Source organism: Chenopodium album, chromosome 22, assembly GCF_948465745.1.
Source record: "Chenopodium album chromosome 22, dcCheAlbu1.1, whole genome shotgun sequence".
NCBI classification, from domain to species: Eukaryota; Viridiplantae; Streptophyta; class Magnoliopsida; order Caryophyllales; family Amaranthaceae; genus Chenopodium; species Chenopodium album.
Window position 1 is genome coordinate 38,460,989 of NC_137855.1, and position 18,945 is coordinate 38,479,933.

Consider the following 18,945-nt stretch of genomic DNA (forward strand, 5'->3'; position numbering starts at 1 on the left):
TTAATTATATTACATTAATTTCATATTTTATCTCCTCTAATTCTTTCAACTACTTTTGCTTTTTACAATTTTTTATTTTTCCATCTACCCCACTACCTCCATATTTTATTACTTTTTTCAATTTCGATCTCCTAAAACTCCGTGCATAGAGAAATGGATCAAGTATTTAAAAACGGAAGGAAGTAATTAAATTTTTCCAAATCGATTAAATAAAATTAACAAACAATGCGGATATGGATTTTATAGGAAAAAGATCATCAACAATTTATTACTAATTTTGGCATGTAAAAGGCCAATAATTATATGTTAAATTCAGATATGAGTCAATATTATCTTGATATAGTGAAATCAACCAGGAGCACATTTGATATAGACGTGGCTTTAAAAATGATAGCGTACTTTCAATATACATTTAGCATTATAGGCTTATAGCACAACTATTTGGTGTAAATAACATCACACCCGATTAATGAATCTGAAGTGGTTTTTTTTAATTCAATTGGAGTTAATCCAAATTTGAACTGCTTGATTTTAATCCAAATCAATATGCCACAAAGTTTTTGATTCAAGAAGATGGATACTTTAATATTTGAAGGTCATAATGTGAGTTTTTTTTTTTTTTTTTTTTTTTTTTTGATGGGGTTATAATGTGAGTACTTAATGTGAACAATATCACGCTTGATCACCGAATCTAAAATATTTTTATTTATTTACCGTATCTAATCTGATTGAGTTGACTCAAACTTGAGTTGGACGAATTTATTGCAAAATGATCCGCCAGAAAACTTAACTTCAATATTTATCGTTGAAACGCCACTATTAATTGTAACAAAATCACACTCGATCACACACCATAGCCAAAGTAGTTTCTTTATTTCAATTAGAAACGATTCTAAATGAGTTGACCCAAACTGAAATCAGCCCAATATAACTGGCTAGTCATTAAACACACGTCTATATGACGTATATATAAATAAAGTAGGTCCAAATATGACTCAAACCAACCAATCCAACACTTACACCTTCAAATACTTAATCCGAACAACCCATTAGTCACGCACCTCAAAACTAGTCCGAACATGAGTATCTCCCATGCATAAATTTTTAACAGCTAGCCATGTATCATAGAAGATTTCATCCAAATAAAGAGATCAAATAGATTTCATCCAAAAATCATACGCGGAGTGATTGTGCATATATATAGTACTAGTCACATTAGTCAAGTCAGTCCATTACTTCATTTAGAACTCCATCTCAAGAATGAAGTAACGACGGTTTTTTTCTTAAACCCCTGAAAATTTTCTTTATTCTTCTTCACAAAATCACATCTAAAACCCCAAAAAAATTCAATATTAAAAATACCCAGAAAAAAAAATATGGATATTCACTTTGAGACACAAAAAGGGGAGTCATTTATGATAGAAATAGGGTATTTTGATTCAGTTTTAGAGATCAAAGAAAAGGTTGAAAAATACAGAAAAATACCCATTTCAAAACAAACCCTTGTTTTTAATGGCAAAATTCTTGAAGATTCTGGTAATGTTGAATCTTGTGTTATTCTTCATGATTCTCGAATGCGCTTAATTGTTGCACCCAATGAAGAAAAACCAAAATCCCCTGAAAAACTCAAATTAAAACAAGAGGATGATCATCAATTCTTTCAATCTTTTTCTCCTCCTATGATTAATAATAATAATCATAATCACAATGCTTCCAAGAAAACCAAGATTGTTCTTAGATTGCCGGCGTCGCGGCCGTCTAATATCTATCAGAAGCTTGTTATTGATGTGGACTTGAATGATTCTGTTGAGCAGCTCAAGAAGAAAGTTCACCAGATTGAAGGTTATATTTATTTTCTTGTTAATTAATTATTTGGGTTTTAATGTGTTTTTGTTGTTGTTGTTAAATTAGTATAATTGATCATGTTTTATGGGAATGATTATGCATGGATTTCTATTCATTTTTGGTCGACAGTACAACTGTAGAGGTCGTACATAATTATTATATGCCGAGAATTATAAACATATAGGTATAATATATCCCGTGCATTAATACGGACATATCTTTAGTATGATATAATTTGTTGCATTGTAGGAGGAAAAAATTCCTTATGATCTCGTCTCTATAAATAACTAGTATGTTGCTGTCACTTTGTGTTATTTTTTTCTTTTTATATCTGAGTTATTTGATATGATATGACAAATAAAAGATATAATCTATTTCATTGCCACAAAGTTTCTAAGCTCTTTTGTGAAAATGTATGTTTTTTTACAGGTTACCCTGTACACCAGCAAGCACTGTACCTAAATAAGAGTATTGAGCTGCAGGATCAAAGACGTTTGCGTGATTATGAGCTCAAAGATGGGTGTGAGATCGAAGTTTTTATCAGGCCGATCTTAACTCCTAAGCATCCTGGCATGGCAAAAACAAAGTTGGCGACTAATGCCAAGAAGTTGAAAGTTATTGTGCTAGCTAAGTGTGGAACTAAGAAACTGGTTGTTGAAGTTAATCCCTTGGATAAAGTGCAGGTAAATGTTAAAGGCAAACTTTTATAAGCATTACTGTGAGTTCTGAAAATCTGATAAAATGCTGAAAATGTGCAAAAACAGGTGCTAAGAAATGAACTGGACAAGCGTCATCAGATTGCAGACTTTCAGCTTCCAGCAGAAGGGTACTTCTTCATCTACAAGCAGAATGTAATGGAGGAAAAGGAGACATTCCAGTGGCACAATGTTCGTCATGGTGATACTATTGAGATCTTCAATGGCAGCGTTTCAGGTGGACCGTGAAAATCCTGCTATCACAAGCAATCCAAGTCGATTTCTATGGAAAAAAAATTCATGTTCTTTTAGTTGTTGCACAGTCGATGAGACTCAGATGGGTGCATGCTTTTGTTAGTTCTGGGTCTGGTTTTAGATTAGTCTAGTTCTTGTTTCTTCTTAAATAGGTCTGATTTTTACATATGGTAAATCTTGTTAGTTCTGGATCTGGTTTTAGATTAGTCAAGTTCTTGTTTCTTCTTATATAGGTCTAATTTTTACACATGGTAAAGTAAGCAGTTAGAACGCACAGCTTATCATTGAATGGTTGTATTCTTCCTGTTAAATAGAATGATACAGCTTTATGTACATTTCAGATGCGCCATCAGTTTTCAATTAACTGCAGAATGTTAAGTGAGGATCCTAGAAAGGGAGAGAACAGACCATCGAATTACTGGGAAAAAAATCCCGATCTGTGTAAAACTTCTGAGCATTCTATCAGATGTACAGATTATTATGTGTTATGTCAATAGGCTTAATGATATGATATGAAAACTGAACTGAAAAAGAATGCTAGATGTATCCGTGCATAAAGAATACTGCTTATTGTTCGTATTGCTACAGAAAATACTGTCAACGATCAATAAATCAGCCATCAAGTAGTATCGAAAATAATTCAAAATAAAACAGAGTTTACTGAACGGAAAATAAATCTTTTAATTTCTGGAGAATCCCAAGCTTGAATGTACATGGCATGCTAAAGGGTGTGTACCAAATTAACAAACGCATCATAAAGGCAAGAAGGCAAATAACCCTGTATACACAGCCTCCTCTGCAGTCTGCCCACACTAAATACAATGAATCAGCCACTTCTACAATGAATACATTTTAAGCCCGCACCACCACCCAGAAATTTATACTACCTATCTAGGATTTGTATGATTATCTGCCGCCTCAAGTTAGTAAATTTCGTCCAAGAAGAAAAATATGCATCATCTATCAGCTCCACTACCAACTACTCAAATATATTCCCTAGATATGATTTTTACCTTGTCAGTAAAGCACGAAATTTGCACTGAGGAGATCAAGGAGACAACCAGCCGCAGAATTATTTCTTTCCTACACCAACTCAGCTTATAGCACAACTCAACAGGCGATTCAAACATAATCCAACGGCATGATTCTCTTCATGATGGATATCAACTATCTGGGTCGACTTTTCTATATCCCTAAATAATCCTCATTTAGCAAAAACAATAATGATCTAAAGCTGCAAAGCAAGGTCTGGTTGTTGAGAATCGACTGACGACTGGAAAGCAACATTCAGATCAGGGGGAAGTGTATCTTGTTTTTGTTTCTGCTGAGTATATGGACTAAGACCACGCCAAGGGGCTTGCACTTGAAATCTTGACAAGTCATTTGTAACCGATTGATGAGGAATAACTGTTGGTCTGCTGCTCGGAGCCTGTGCTTCATTCCCAACTTTAAAAGGTTGTGATGCAGATGATTGGAAGGGAAACCCCATCTTTTCTGGCTGTATGTGCATCATATTAGAGACTGGATATTCAGTCTGAGGTTGCATTGCCTGAGGATAGAACATCCGTGTTGCATTATACGATGCATCTGTGGAAGCCTGACCTCTATTTGTCGCAGAGTTTTGACCATTTGGTCTAAATCCTGCAGAGCCAACAGACATCCAAGCACTAGCAGCTGCTGCTGCAGCATTGCCTCCAGTGTCTCCTCTGGGTGATGGAACAGACGGTCTAGCTTGTGCAGGACTATGCACGTGAATCGATCCACTGGATGATGGGACAGATGGCCTACCTTGTGCAGGACTATGAGCGTTTGTCAATCCATTCTGTTGCCTCTGAGCTTTCTCCGTCATCATCTTCATAACTAGGACTGGGTCACTAAGACCCTGGTTCTGTGACAGTTTCTGGGGGAAGGATAGTGGCGGTCCAACTAACTGTGGTGACATTAAACCTGGAGATGAAGTGACTATTCGATTATTACCTACAAAATTGTTCACTACCTTCCCATTAGAAAAAACATCAGGAGCACCTCCGTTAGTGTCGGGCTGCTTGAAAGGCAGGGATTGCAGAAAATTTTTCCCCTTGGTTAAGGATTCACTTGGAATGGAAGCAGGCATTTCCATCATTTGAGCAGGTTTCTGTGGAAAATTATCTGTTTTCTGGATAGATGTGGGCTGAAATTTTGTTTCCACCCTCCTTTGACCTATTTCCATACCATGAGGCAGTTGTTTCTGAGTAAAATGATCTCTTTTCTGATCAGATATAGATGGAGAATTCGGCTCCACTCTCTTTGCGCCCATATTTTCAGGACAAATTGAATCCCTCAGTTGATGGCTCTGCTGCCGGAAAACAACACTATCAGGGTGACTATTTAGAGATGGAGAATTTGATTCAGCATCCTTAATATTGACTTGTTGAAAGCCTCTAGAAAATGGATTATGCTTTTGTTGAGAGACTAAAAGAGTAGATGCAGGTGGTTTAGCCTCTCCAGAACCAACAACGGTTGCCAATTCAGAGACAGGTGCTTTAGCATCCCCAGAGCCAAACATGGAGGTCAATTTTCCATTTGAACTGGGTTGCTTAACCAGCACATGGGCTTGACTACTGCCATCCAAAAGTTTGTCAGCCTTTATAGAATCAAAAGCACCTGACCTTGAAACAACGGGGACCTTTTTGTCATCCTTTCTTAAATCCACAGCATTATGTAACCTTGAAACAAAGGGATCTTTTTTGTTATCCTTTTTTGATTCAACAGCATTGGGTAACCTTGAAGCAAAGGGGTCTTTTCGATGTTCAACAACTAGCACCGCTCTAGGAAGTGGCTCATATTCTCCAATCCATCCACGACCATGTTTGAGGCCAGGAGGAAGAGCCTGTTCAATCCTCTTAGAGGCAATTGTCCAAGCCTTAGGCCCAAGATTTGCAGCATATCGAGCCAGACTACGGGCATAGGAAAATTCTCCAGACAAACCAACCTGATCCATAGTGGAAGTATTATTTAAAGAAAAGATGTTGAAGAACTGGTAAAAAGATCACTATAAAGATTACATACAGGAATTAGCTGCTTCTTGTCGTCCTCAAATGTTGTAAATATTGACTCGGGCCTGTCTTCAGGCTGGTTTGAAATATTATATGTTGCACGGCGATTCTCATCTACAACAAATGATCTCCTTCCAAATTTTGGCAGTACACCCTTACCTGGGGGAGGGAAGATAAAGAGTATAAGCAAAAGAACATATATGATCAGATTTCTACTCCTTCCATAGGCCAACAATAGAGCTTAGAATCTGCAAGAGAACCATATCTATATCAGTATATCTAATACATACCTGATTGGGTATCTTCGGTTTTCTCTATATTATTATCTGCAAGGGTAGAGATGCTCTCTACAGGCCCATCTGTATTGTTAGGCCTCTCAAAGTTACTCACATGATCAACGCCACACATATTAGGGGCATCCATTGTCGCGAGGATGGCACCAGATGAAAAATCAGATCCTACAGGTTCCTGCACACCTCTGTAGAGCAGCTTCTTTGTTTGTTTTTTAATTTGTGAGTATGATCTCTCTTTCTGTTCAGACTTTGGCTCGAGCTTTGTTTCAGATTTTGGTTCAGATTTCGGCTCTTTCTCTGATCGCTCAATCTGCATCCTGATCCGCTGGAATTTCTTTTCAGCAAGTTCTTTAATTGCACGAGCCTTTCAAAAATGCATATGAACTGCAATTAATAGGAGGATTTATAAAAACATTAAAGCAAATACAAATAAAATGCTCAATTAATACCTGTTTATGGTAAACAGTCTCAGGTGCATTATACTGCATTGCATTGGAGCTAATAAGGAAAACATCACTCTGCACAAAAGAGCGCCATTATTAGTATGTAGTACCACTTCAGGGTGTATTGAGTACTTGGAGGGTTGAGATGAAAGGATGCACCAAGTCCTCAGCAACTAATATGGTTGACGCAATGATTGTCTATTTATTAGTAGGGGGCTAGAATAGAGTGGTGACTGGTGAGTGACAAGAATTACAGACCTAGCAACATTACAGTAAAGGCTATGACTTATAGTAGATGTATACTCTGATGAATGTGAGATGTATGAGGCAGGTTATGAAAATGTGAATTCAATCCTTTTCAAGTCAGCATTCTAGAACTGTGGATTAAATTTGGATTTAAGGGGGTGTTTGGTTCACAAAATAGTATGGGTTTGGAATCAGGAAAGAAACTAGGGTGGTATGGGGTTGTAATGATTACCTTGTGTTTGGTTGTTGTTCAAGATCGGGTATTTTTTAAAATTGTGGTATGAGCCATAGCCACCTCCTCCTTTGGTTTCTAAACACAATACTTTGTGGGTTTGAGGTATGGGTTTATAAATTAGATTTTCTCAAACAAACATTAGGTGTAGGTTTTAGTCATTCCAACCCCATGTCTCATACCTAAAACCTACGAACCAAACGCACCCTTGGAATGTTGCACTTTTAGAATATATATTTGGACTTGATGTGTAGGAGTCCAAAGTCTAGTTTTAGAAAAAAGCATAACATTATTGGTAAGAATATGGTACATTAAAAAACATTTAGCATTATATTGCCCTAGGAACAAAGTTGTTGCGGTCAAGTATGAAGGAAAATGTTTTGTTTTGAGTTGAAGACAACACCTCTTTCACTCGTTCCACCCATCACTTTATTCCATTTTTCTCTTTATCCATTCCATAATTCATTTTATAACCACTGTTAATCCCCATACCAAACTGCCAGCCCCATTTGTGAATAAATTTTAGGAAAAGAGGGGGAGTAGCACTCTATGCCATACAGTGATACAGCCATAGGTGTTAATCCAGTGATACGTATTTCTCTATGCCATTGGAATTTTTATATTACTTTCAATTGTCCATTATTTGGCAATATAAAAATAACAAATGGACCAAAATTTTTGGATGATATTGGACCGTAGAATTGGGCTTGCTCAAAACTGCTATTATTGAAATTAGAATCTACTTCAGAAAATCTAACCCCTTCAATGCAACTCATACACCTACATAAACTGAGTGAACCTCTTTAGAAACACATGCTCTATTATTGCAAGAGCAAGACTGCATACACACAAATTCCAACCCCCTTATCCTTCAACGACTAAGAGGCCGAGAGCCTTTTTTTTGTTATTGGTAAAATGATATGTGATAAAACTGATATCATATACAGGAGAATAATGGCAAAGCAATTCTTATCAAATCCACAAAGAAGAAATACTCCAAATATTCAAGATAAATTAAACCCACGTGATTATAGCAACATTGTCAAATCATCCCTGAAAAATTACATCTAAACTCATCCTTTCAAAAATAACTAATGCCATTTCCAAAGCATACAAGTTTGATACCACATATCATTTCAGTCTTTGCTATAACCAATGTTATTAATAAGATATATCCACACTCTAAACTGACACCAGGGCCTCAATCTAACAGTACTGCTGGATGATTGGAACGGTGTTAATTATACATCCTAGATTTGTCTAAAATTCGATGTGGATGACGAACGGAAATAATGCAACACTTTAAGACAATTGGGATACGTCAAATATGTAAATCCTAAGGGTAATCATCATTAAAGAGCTTTTTTTTTTTTTTTTTGAAGACATCATTAAAGACCTTCATTACTCATTACTTCATATTGGCAGCAGACTCTATTTTAGATAGTCCAATAAAGCAACCAGCAAACAGGCAGCAATAAGAAACAAATCTTAAAACGATCAAAGTTTTCGCAGTAATCTTTATTATACAGACATCCTCATTGATAGGCAGCAATAAAAAATATCTTACAAAAATCGTGGTTTTGCAGTAATCTTTATTATATAGACATCCTCATTGATTCCTAACACAACCAATAATTGCCCCCCAAGAATATGTGAAAAATTCAACAAATTTCTAGAAAAATTCCTTAAGGAGATAAATAACTAAAAAGGATTACTAACCTCAAATTGCTCTAGAGTGGAGTAAGAACCATTTGCAAGCTTCTTCCTCACGGTGGAAAAGTCCATCGGATGTTCAACGACATCGTGATAGTCTGGGAGCTACACCAAAGCATCATTGTATCAAAAATCCAAACTTCTCAACAATGCCAATGTAACAATATGGAATGGCGGCAATAGCAATACACAAATTTCATTTCAAGAAAGAAAAATTTCAAATTGAAGTTACCTCCTCTGGATCTACTGGTTCAGCATAAACACCATATGTATCTTTTCTGCCACATTAAAACCACCATTTTCACTAAGTAAACAAACTTGAAAATACTTAAACAATTACATTTAGAGAAAAAAAAAAACACATACTTTTGAAGTTTGTCCAATATCAACTCCAATTGCTTTTTATCAGGTAGAGGAGTATTACAATCATCATGATGATCAATTTTTCCATTGGGTGTCCCTGAAATTAACATGAAAGATATCAAACCAAAGTACAAAACCTAATTCAAAATTTCTTCAAAATTACAACATAAACCACATTATTAATACAGTACTTCCAAACTTGTCAAATGATACAAAAATCTCACCAGAAACATACTCCACTCTTTTCGGCTCCTCCTCCTCCTCTTCTTCCTCCTCCTTCCCATCTCTTCCCTGCCAAAACAAAACCAAACAACATCAATCACACACACACACAAAAACTCGAAACCAATCCAAACGACCCCATTGCCACCCAAACACAAACAAACACACCCAAAACCAATCCAAACGACCCCATTGCCACCCAAACACAAACAAACACACCCAAAACCCCAAAATCAATCCAAACGACCCAATTGCCACCCAGACACAAACACACACCCAAATCACCAAAAAAACCCGAAACCAATCCAAACGACCCGATTGCCACCCAAACACACCCAAAACACCCAAATTAACCAAAATAAGATTTTCCTACATGAATGCAGAATATGCAAGAGAATCTAGAGAGAGAAAGAGGATTAAGTAGAGAGAGAAAGAAGGCTATTTTTATGTGTGTGTGTTTTAGTGATGACCCAGAATCTCTCTGAGTTTGATGTTTATTTTTATTGACAGTTGACCCCTCTCTCTCTCCTCTCTTCCTCCCCCAACCAACCGTTAATTCCATCACACTCCTCCGAAGAGGAGAGAGAAAGTTAGTGTGATTTCAATCTCTCAATCTGTCGACCAATCAAAACCCCCTTTCTCTCTCCTCCATATCAGGCCCCTCCACTCTCTGTCCTCTTTCCCACCATTTTCCCCCAGATCCAAAAAAAAAAATCAAAAAATCAAAATTATAATTATACCTCATAATCATCTTCTTCATTTTCAACTTCATAATCATCTTCATCTTCAACAACCCTCCTCTTCTTCACAACCCTTTCATCATCTTCCTCCTCCGAGTCAACCCCAAGTCGACTCACCGACCTCCTCCCTCTCCCCCTCCCACGTCCGCCATTGTTAAGCTTCAAAACAAGCTTCACCTTCTTCCTCTTCATCCCACTCACATCATCTTCATCTTCTTCCTCCTCATCATCTTCCTCCTCCGAAACGACGTCGTCATCCAAGTAATCCTCATCATAATCAATAATATTATACCGGAAAGTCCTCCGCCGTAAACTTCGCCGGACTTCCCTCTCCGCCGCCGCAGACGACGGCGATACTCCGACATCACAGTCATCATCATCAGACACGGCCCGTGCAGCTAGATCTGCCTTCGATGGTCTTCCCTTCTTCCTCCTCCTCTTCTCGATCTGAACCATGGCTTTCTACTTTCTCTCTCCTCTGCTACTTTCTCTCTCCTCTGATACTATACTATTCTAGAGAGAGAGAGAGAGTAAAGTAATTGATAATCTAACCTTTTTTTATTTTTTCTAGAGAGAGAAATTAAAAGAATGGGAATTTTTTTTTCAGACTTTTTCTCTCTCTTGTTTTATTGCATTATTGAGTAGTGTGGGAAAATGGTGGGACCTACTAGAGGAAAATATTTGAATAGTTTAATAATATGTTAAAGTGGGGTCCATTTTTTTATTTTTTGAAAATAATTAAAAAAGGAAGAGAGGGAGTGGCTGAGAATGACGGCGTTTGCCGTTTGGTTTGGGTTTTTATTTTTTTTGGACTGACCGTTTTGCCCCGGGTAGGGTTACGTGTCAATTGTCTAGCTTAAGAGCCGTGCTGCCCGAAGATATTTTCCTTTTTTTTTAGTAAAAAAAAAAAGCACGTTAAATTCACGCATTTTCCTCTAATTTGGGGAATTATGAAAATTGAAAGTAAATTGTTGAATTGTTTTTGAATTTATAGGTGAAAATAAGTATTGTTATAATGTTATGTATGGGTTATTGGGTATGGCTCATGTTACACCTTATGAGTTTTTGACTATAGTATGGGTTGGAGGTTTTGCGAGTGTTGTATGTGAAAGACGACGTAGTTATTGATTTTTGCTTAAGCATTAATGATAACTAATGGTTTTAACCGTTTTCATAAAAAAAAAACGAATGGAGATGGAATTATTTTTGTTGAATTGGATGGAGAATTTCCTATAGTGCATTGTGTGTTGAACGAAATTTTTCCTTATTAAGAAAAAGAATATGAAATGGTGTATTGCCTTTAATGGTAGATTTATACCTATTTAACTTTCAAGTGGGGTTCGATTAATCTAGTCTAGTGCAATAAGTATATGTGACAATGCGAATACGTTTAGACTTAGCGAATTTATGTGAACTACGAAGTATATTCAAATTTAAAGATGGGCCCGTATTTATCAAATTATTAAATAATTAAGGCCAAAATTCATTTGTTTTCCATAACAACTTGAGTTTAATTTGGCAAATGATTGATAATCACTAGACTTGAAAAAACTTAATTTGCACCAAAATATGAGCCAACTTGCACCTAATGGAACAAGTCTTGTCTTATCTTATCTCATCTTTAAATATAATCATACTTTCTATAGCTCAAAATATGGATAAAAAGTCAACTTGATTCGAACAAATGGATTTAGAACAACATTTAGACTTTATACAACTATAATACTTGGTATGTTGTAACTAAATCATAATTGATATCACAGGATCCATTAATATGGTTATTATTGGTGTATCATATCATTATTGTAGGTGGTTCAATTCATCTGCTACTATGATTGCACGATTATAAGACATTGCCTAGGCTAGCTATAGTAAGTATGCGAAGATTAGCCAAGAGATTCTACTTTAAGCAATGTATGGACATTTAATTTGATGATAATATTTCAAAATTTTGGAACCACAAAATGCATGATCCCTAATAACTTTGTTAAAACATACTGTATAAAAATCAATTTATGTGGAAGTCACAATACATTGAAATCATATACGGAGTAATACTTAGAGCATAGCCATCCATTGCCCAAGGCAATGGTGGGCATACTATATTTAATTAATATCTCTCTCTTTCACCTCACTCATGCCCAATCCTCGTACCTACTTATACCCATATACTCCCATTAGTTGCCCTATAAATTTATGGTCACAAATTTTCTCTTTCCTATTTTTTCTTCTACTCAATCACTTATAATTACTTAATTAATTATTTAGTAATTAATAATACTAATAGATTAAAACATGTAATCAATATAAATTAAAAATAACTATTAATTTTAAATGTTAAAACTACTAGTGAAATGATAGTATAGATGTAATAATATTATAATACGATAACAAATTTTAAATTAGTACTAGATATAAAAATACATGATTATCTAAATCAAGATAATTCTACAATTGCAATATTTGATGAAAAATATTAATCCGTAGTTTGTACAGATTTACCATAAATTATCACATAAACAATAACTTTGCAAACAAAAATAAAAAGTAAAAACTACTAGTCCAATAAAATGGTGACAAGTGGCGCTTTCTAAGCATTTGCCCACCCTTAGCCAAAGGTCATGGCCATGACCTGGGCAATGTTTTTCTCTCTCTTAAAATAATATTTTTTGATTTTTTTAATATTCTTTTACATTCTCTCTCCTCATGCCCAGCCTCTGTGGGCAACGGATGACAATGCTCTTACTATATTTATCTTAAAAGATAATTTTGATCTTTTCATGTTAAAATGTGTTATTACCATCATTAATGATTTGAAAACATAATAAGGTAGGACTTCTAAGCTAACGTGATTGAATAGGTACTTTAAATGTCCCAAAGGTTTAAATTTGAAATTTGCAAAGGTAAGTTAAATTGGTTATTCTATTCACATGCATAATGGAATTAGCCTATTTGATTACATGCTCAAATGATAAAGCGGAGACCAAATTTTTCACCCCGTTCAAGTCCAATTGTAGTTATAATCACTTCGAGGGGTGGGGGAATAATCACTTTTACCCGCTTCTTCAATTAAACATCTAGATTTTTTGGACACATATGTGAGAAAATGAAAGCAAGTAATTGCAATTTATTTATGAAGCTATCATGTTTATGTAATGTTCATTCTCATTAGTCATCATAAACTACATGTTATAAAAAAAATGTATTAGATCTAAAATAAGTAAAAATAAGGTGAGAAAACATAGCTTTAGAAAATGCATACGGTGTTTATGCAACAATATAAATACTCCGTAATATTATAATTTCTAAGAATATAATTTAACCTAGGTTCATGAAAATGTAGCTAAATAAATCCAGCTCAAAGACGAATGTATTGACTTCGACGTTAGTAACAGTTGTAAAAAGAAGATGAAAGAATAGTGAAGCAGGGAGCACATGCGCACAAATGCACAATTTTGTAGTCCAACCGGTTATGAACCAGCAGCACCAAAGCAGACAATGTGATATGGACCCCTGAATTTCAGACACTAATTAAGCTACTCTTACATATTTTATGGGATTATTAATTACTACCGGAGTATTCATTATTATTATTATAATTGCCTCATAAAATTTAGGAAATCAAATTTAAACCTTCTTCATACTTTACTGTTCTTGATGTTAATGCACATTAAATAAGCCTTTGAATGATTTGATTAGGTTGTCAAACATTTATTCTAGGTGATCAACTTAAACTTATGGCTTTGCAATATAATAACATAATAAATAAACGAAATAATTGATTGAAAAAAAATAATTCTCATATTAAAAAGAAGATAATCATGTTACTCGTAGCATTTGACATTTCTCAATTAATAATGTTAGATACGAGTATTACTTTGTAAAATTAGAGTGGATATAATTGAATGAATTTCTTGAGTTTTCAGACATTGAAAAACTAACCTTGCCTATATCTTTTTTTTTTTTTTTTTTTTTTTTTTTTTTTTTTTTTTTTTTTTTTTGACAAGAGCAAAGGGAAAACAAACTAAAACAAATTAATATAGTAACTCGGCACTCCTTAGCAATGTCGTGTGCCCTTTGTACTTGGTCTCTTGAGACCTTGCCTATATCTAAGTACTTGGTTTGATTGAAACCAAATTAGATTTTATCCATATTACATGATTTGAAAACAAATTAATTTACGGAGTAGTACATATGATAAAAATCAAGATTATTTCTTTATCCATGTGCATGTAATGAACCTTGTGAGCAAATAAGCAAAAAAAACTATGTACGTATGATAGAAAATGTTCAACCCATTTTGCTAAGTATTGTGACTATATATTACTATTACCCCTAATAATCAAAATTCTAAGTATGTCTAATAATAGTTTAATCGACTTAAATTCAAATTGCCCGATTTACACCAAAACGAAACGGATTTACATTTCTCGTTAGCCATCTATACAATCCATTTATCCAATTACTTAAGAAATAAAAACACCCATCATCCATGCAAAATGTAAATTGATGAGTGGGTACACGCGCCAATCCGCAAGTGGGATTGAGTTTACGTAGTTTACAAAAGGTTGAAAAAAAAAAGAGTAGAGATTATTTTAAAAAATTGTGTTACAGCTCAGTGGTTTGACTAATTTGGCTCTTCAAGATTTGGCTTTCTTTTATTATTCTCCTCTATTTTTCTAGTACCTCCATGCTCCAACAGAGAGCTATCCAGGACCTCATAAGACAATGTTATTGGTATTAGAAGAAAACAGAAAATTTTAGTTTGGGGGACCAAAAATTTTATTCTATATTATTATGGATGACTAAGAAAATAATTTTACCTATTTCGTCAAGATTTTCAAATGTTTTATATTTATTTTCAATGAATGTCATAGCGTAATAAGGACTTGTTCTCATCGTCTGATCTGGTTTGATTCAATCTAAATTTTGTAAGATTTCACCTAATCTGGTCTGAATCTTTCTGGTCTGATCTGGTCTTATCTGATGTGATATGAATCTGTCTGATTTGAACCGAATTTTATTATCATTTTTCAACAAATTAATGATGTCGATCGATACTCCGATCCGCCTCATCTGTCATTTGTTGTACTCATGCATGTATACTGCTATATAATTACCAAGTTAAGCTTGAATCTAAAGGATCGTTTAGTCTCATGACTTGAAGGTAATGAGATCAAATCTCATTGAGCCATTGAGGGAGATAGAGGTGGAATGAGGAGATTGAGGGATGATTCTACCCCAAGTGACGAGGTTTGATTCCTCATAGCCTTCATTCCTGTGATATGGTGGGGGCCTCTCCCCATATTTTACCGTTTAAAAAAAATAAAGAGTTGAGGGAGATAGAGGACTAGGACTCTAGGAGTATACTTCTATGTAAGTATGGAACTACTCTCTTTTTCAAAACTTATTTCTCACTTTAGTCAAAATAATTAGGTTCATTCCATGCTAACAATAATTAATTAGTTGGCCTTGTAACTTTTGAAAAAAAGAAAATTAGTAATTGTCTAGACAATGAGAGTGTGTTTTCAAGATATTTTGTCTTATTTCACACAAATGCTCTAATCAGTTTAAATAATACAATAGGATTACACAATAAGTTAAAGTCACTATATGATATTATGAGGAAGCCAAGTTTATGTATTTTGTACTTTGTAGCTGATTATCAAAAGAAAAGTAATCAAAGTGGCAATTTTATAAATAAATGAAAAAAAAAAATAAGAACAGAACAAAATCTTAGTCCTCATGACATTTTCGTAATAAAATCAACAATTGACATCTTAGTTAAAATTTCACTTGTTAATAGTCAATTGCGAGGGTCTTACATGTTTCTTGATCAACTAATCAAAAACTACTATACGTATGATACTTTGTCTTGACTCGATCTTGAGATTGACATACCACGTAAAATAGAGTTGTAATTGATTGACTTGGTTTAGCTCAATAAATGAATAAACGGTGATGATGAACGGAAAAACACAATCATTTTAACATTAATCCGTATAAAGTTGGTCTAAAATAACCAAAAATTACCGTTAGAGTGAATACTCCCTCCGTTCTGCATTAGTTGCAACAGTAGACATGACTCATAGTTTAAGAAAATTATAGACTAGACTTATAGGCTTATAATATAAAATAATTGTTAGTAAGAGATAGAAATAATAATAATAATAATAATAATAATAATAATAAATAATAATAAAAAAAAAGTAGTGTGGGTAGGGTTGGTAGGAAAGAGATCGAAATAATAAAATATTTGTGAAAGTAGGGCTAGTGGGAAAGAGAAATTATAAAATAATGGTGGGTCCTTTCCAAGTATAGTAGTGTTCGTTGCAACTAATATGTAATAGTCGAAAATGAAAAGTGTTGCAACTAACTAATGCAAAACGGAAGGAGTAAAAGTTATCCTAACATGGATAAAGTTACCCAATACAAATAAAAGTTTTGTTGTTTTATTTGTACACTTACCCTCTATAAATAACTGAAAATCAAGTCTTAGCGATGATTAAAATTAATAGTAATTATGGGCCTCTTCACATTTACTTAATTTCAGTTCAGTTCAACTCTAATAAGTTCAGTTCAATTCAGTTCAGTTCAGCTCCTAATTTCTCTCTCTCATAAAATATTCATTTCAGCTCAATTCAGTTCAGTTCAGTTCAGCTCCAATCAGTTCAGCTCAGTTCAGCTCAGTTCAGTAAATGTGAGCAGGCCCTATATTACTCTTATGAAATTCATCTTGTTGCCTATATATATTAAAATCGTATCAGATTTAGAGTTAATCAAAAGAGGCAACAAGTTACCCTAAAGGGTGGGACATCATTTTAGACTTTTAACATGATTTTTAGCCATAAATTGTGTTTCTATTCTAATTATTCAACGTCAAAACATCTATCTCCGGTAATTTACATATTCTACAATACTATTAAGTTAACAAATTTTTAATAAATTGAATTACGTTTAATCTCAATTCTCATTAGCTGCATTTTACACAAGTTGAACCTCATTTGTACTTGGAATCAAATTCTCTTACATTTCGAACAAACAACAAAGCATTGACTTCCTTCTTTTCCACACAACAGTTGATGAACATATTATTGCATTGTATATTAATTAATTTAAAAATCTACCTATTCCAATGTGCTTAAAAACACATACATGAAGATGTATGTGCTATTAGTGTGGCGGCGAATTTATCACGTTCAGTTGGCGAATATTGTGAATATGCTGCTAGAGTTTTTACAGGGCATGGTTCTCAGAACACCCCTCTGGAAAGTTCGTGGCTACGCCCAGTCGAAGGTGTTACAAAAATTAATTGCGATGCCTATGTTGGTGGGGCGACTGGTCTGGGTGTTGTGTTGCGTGACCACGAGGGAAGAGTGCTGGTAGCTGCTGTGCGCAGGGAGCAGACTGGTTGGACTCCTGAGCTAGCTGAAGCGGCTGCTTGCAGATTCGGGCTCCAGGTTGCTCTTAGGCTGGGCTACTCAAATGTGCAGCTGGAAACAGATTCGTCAAATGTTGCAATGGGTATCAAGAAGATGGCAAAAGGCTTTAATCCCTTATGTTTATTACTAGATGATATTTGCTCTCTCTCTCGATGTTTTAATAGTTGTTTTGTGTCTCATGTAAAGCGTGCGGGTAATACTCTAGCCCACAACATTGCTCGGTGGGATTCTAGAAGTTGTACTGAATTTGTGAGTTTTGGGCCATTTCCGCAAAGTCTCTTAACTCTTGCGGAAATCGACCTCCTTTAATAATATTACCGCAGATGCTTCCCTCAAAAAAAAAAAACACATGCATGGACATTCTAAGATTCTACTTATATATCCATCAATTCATTTGGGCTTTATTAAAAGTATCTAATCTTGTCTAAACTTTTTTAATATTAGTAGAATCAAATCTAAATCTTGCTAAAGTTTGATATTAAACATTGATTTAATTTATAGCATCTTAATTAAACAAATACGGCTCTGAATAATTATAGATATTTGTCTCTCCAAAAAACCAAATGGATCATTCATTCTTAAATTATTGAAGCTATAATAATAATAATCACGCGAAGAATTAAAACATCACGTGTTGTTCAAATTTTTCATCTCATCGATGCGAGGTTTACTTCTTAGTAATTACATATATCCTCAAGCGCTTGTGAAAGTTTTGTTTTTTTTTTTTTTTCCTTAAATTTGTTTTGTTTTTTCTCTCTCTTTTTTTATTTTTTTCTTAACTTATTTTGCATGTTAATTGAACTTAGATTATCTGTTTATGTAAAAAAATTGCTTAAGGAGACAACTCTTGGTTGGGACTTTTTAAACCCCAATGAAGATGGGTAACAATCGTGGGTGGCTATGAGTCCCAAGGCTAGCTCTCAATAGCATGAGCTTTTTGAGCGATTGCTTAGGGCCTCAACTTCGAGGGCCTACATCATTTTTCTTGTAACAAAAGTTTTCATAAAAAATACTTCGTATAAAAAATTGAAAACAAAGCAAAAACTTAAAATTATACGGAATATACATCCGGGTGTGCCATAAACGCATGAGTATTTTGTTCTCATTTTGGTAATTGATTTTTATTTAATCATCAAAAGATCAAAAACTAACCTTGGATCATCCATGTGTATATAACAAATTCCACAAATTCTTAACTATATGACTGTGTACTATACCAATATACCCACCCAAACCATGAACAAAAGGTTGGGCCTAGTTGCCCACATAGGCTCATGATAGCGTTGGCATAAAGGGCCTAAAAACCTTTATTCTTATCAAAAAGTCTAAAATACTAGTCACCTTTCAAATGAATTTTTTTGTCCCAATTCCTAGCTCCATGTTATATGAGCACAATTGCAAATTTGCAATTGGGTGTTTGG

At 34.5% G+C, this 18,945-nt stretch overlaps 3 protein-coding genes across 3 annotated transcripts; 2 read left to right on the forward strand and 1 right to left on the reverse strand.

Moving 5' to 3' along the window:
• The first annotated feature begins 1,376 nt into the window (after positions 1–1,376).
• On the forward strand, positions 1,377–2,789 carry LOC145604375 (ubiquitin domain-containing protein 7SL RNA1-like). Its single transcript, XM_081660289.1, has 3 exons — positions 1,377–1,842; positions 2,275–2,528; positions 2,610–2,789. The coding sequence occupies exons 1-3, from the start codon at positions 1,377–1,379 to the stop codon at positions 2,787–2,789; spliced, it is 900 nt and encodes a 299-aa protein (XP_081516415.1).
• Positions 2,790–3,345: 556 nt separating this feature from the next.
• Positions 3,346–10,788, reverse strand: LOC145604937 (uncharacterized). The gene is made up of 9 exons (XM_081660930.1): positions 10,083–10,788; positions 9,345–9,411; positions 9,124–9,217; positions 8,990–9,035; positions 8,764–8,862; positions 6,573–6,641; positions 6,121–6,487; positions 5,844–5,989; positions 3,346–5,766 (listed from the first exon to the last, which is right to left on the reverse strand). The coding sequence occupies exons 1-9, from the start codon at positions 10,536–10,538 to the stop codon at positions 4,024–4,026; spliced, it is 3,087 nt and encodes a 1,028-aa protein (XP_081517056.1). The 5' UTR covers positions 10,539–10,788; the 3' UTR covers positions 3,346–4,023.
• A 3,357-nt stretch (positions 10,789–14,145) lies between these two features.
• LOC145604376 (uncharacterized) lies at positions 14,146–17,833 on the forward strand. The gene is made up of 2 exons (XM_081660290.1): positions 14,146–14,195; positions 17,260–17,833. The coding sequence occupies exons 1-2, from the start codon at positions 14,146–14,148 to the stop codon at positions 17,831–17,833; spliced, it is 624 nt and encodes a 207-aa protein (XP_081516416.1).
• Positions 17,834–18,945: the final 1,112 nt, after the last annotated feature.

Coding starts and splice junctions, on each gene's coding strand:
- LOC145604375 (XM_081660289.1), top strand. CDS start 1,377: ATGGATATTCACTTTGAGACACAAAAAGGGGAGTCATTTATGATAGAA. Junction 1,843..2,274: donor GAAAGTTCACCAGATTGAAG/GTTATATTTATT, acceptor GTTTTTTTACAG/GTTACCCTGTACACCAGCAA. Junction 2,529..2,609: donor ATCCCTTGGATAAAGTGCAG/GTAAATGTTAAA, acceptor GTGCAAAAACAG/GTGCTAAGAAATGAACTGGA.
- LOC145604937 (XM_081660930.1), bottom strand. CDS start 10,538: ATGGTTCAGATCGAGAAGAGGAGGAGGAAGAAGGGAAGACCATCGAAG. Junction 9,218..9,344: donor AAGAGTGGAGTATGTTTCTG/GTGAGATTTTTG, acceptor TGTTAATTTCAG/GGACACCCAATGGAAAAATT. Junction 9,036..9,123: donor ATATTGGACAAACTTCAAAA/GTATGTGTTTTT, acceptor TTAATGTGGCAG/AAAAGATACATATGGTGTTT.
- LOC145604376 (XM_081660290.1), top strand. CDS start 14,146: ATGTCGTGTGCCCTTTGTACTTGGTCTCTTGAGACCTTGCCTATATCT. Junction 14,196..17,259: donor GAGACCTTGCCTATATCTAA/GTACTTGGTTTG, acceptor ATGTGCTATTAG/TGTGGCGGCGAATTTATCAC.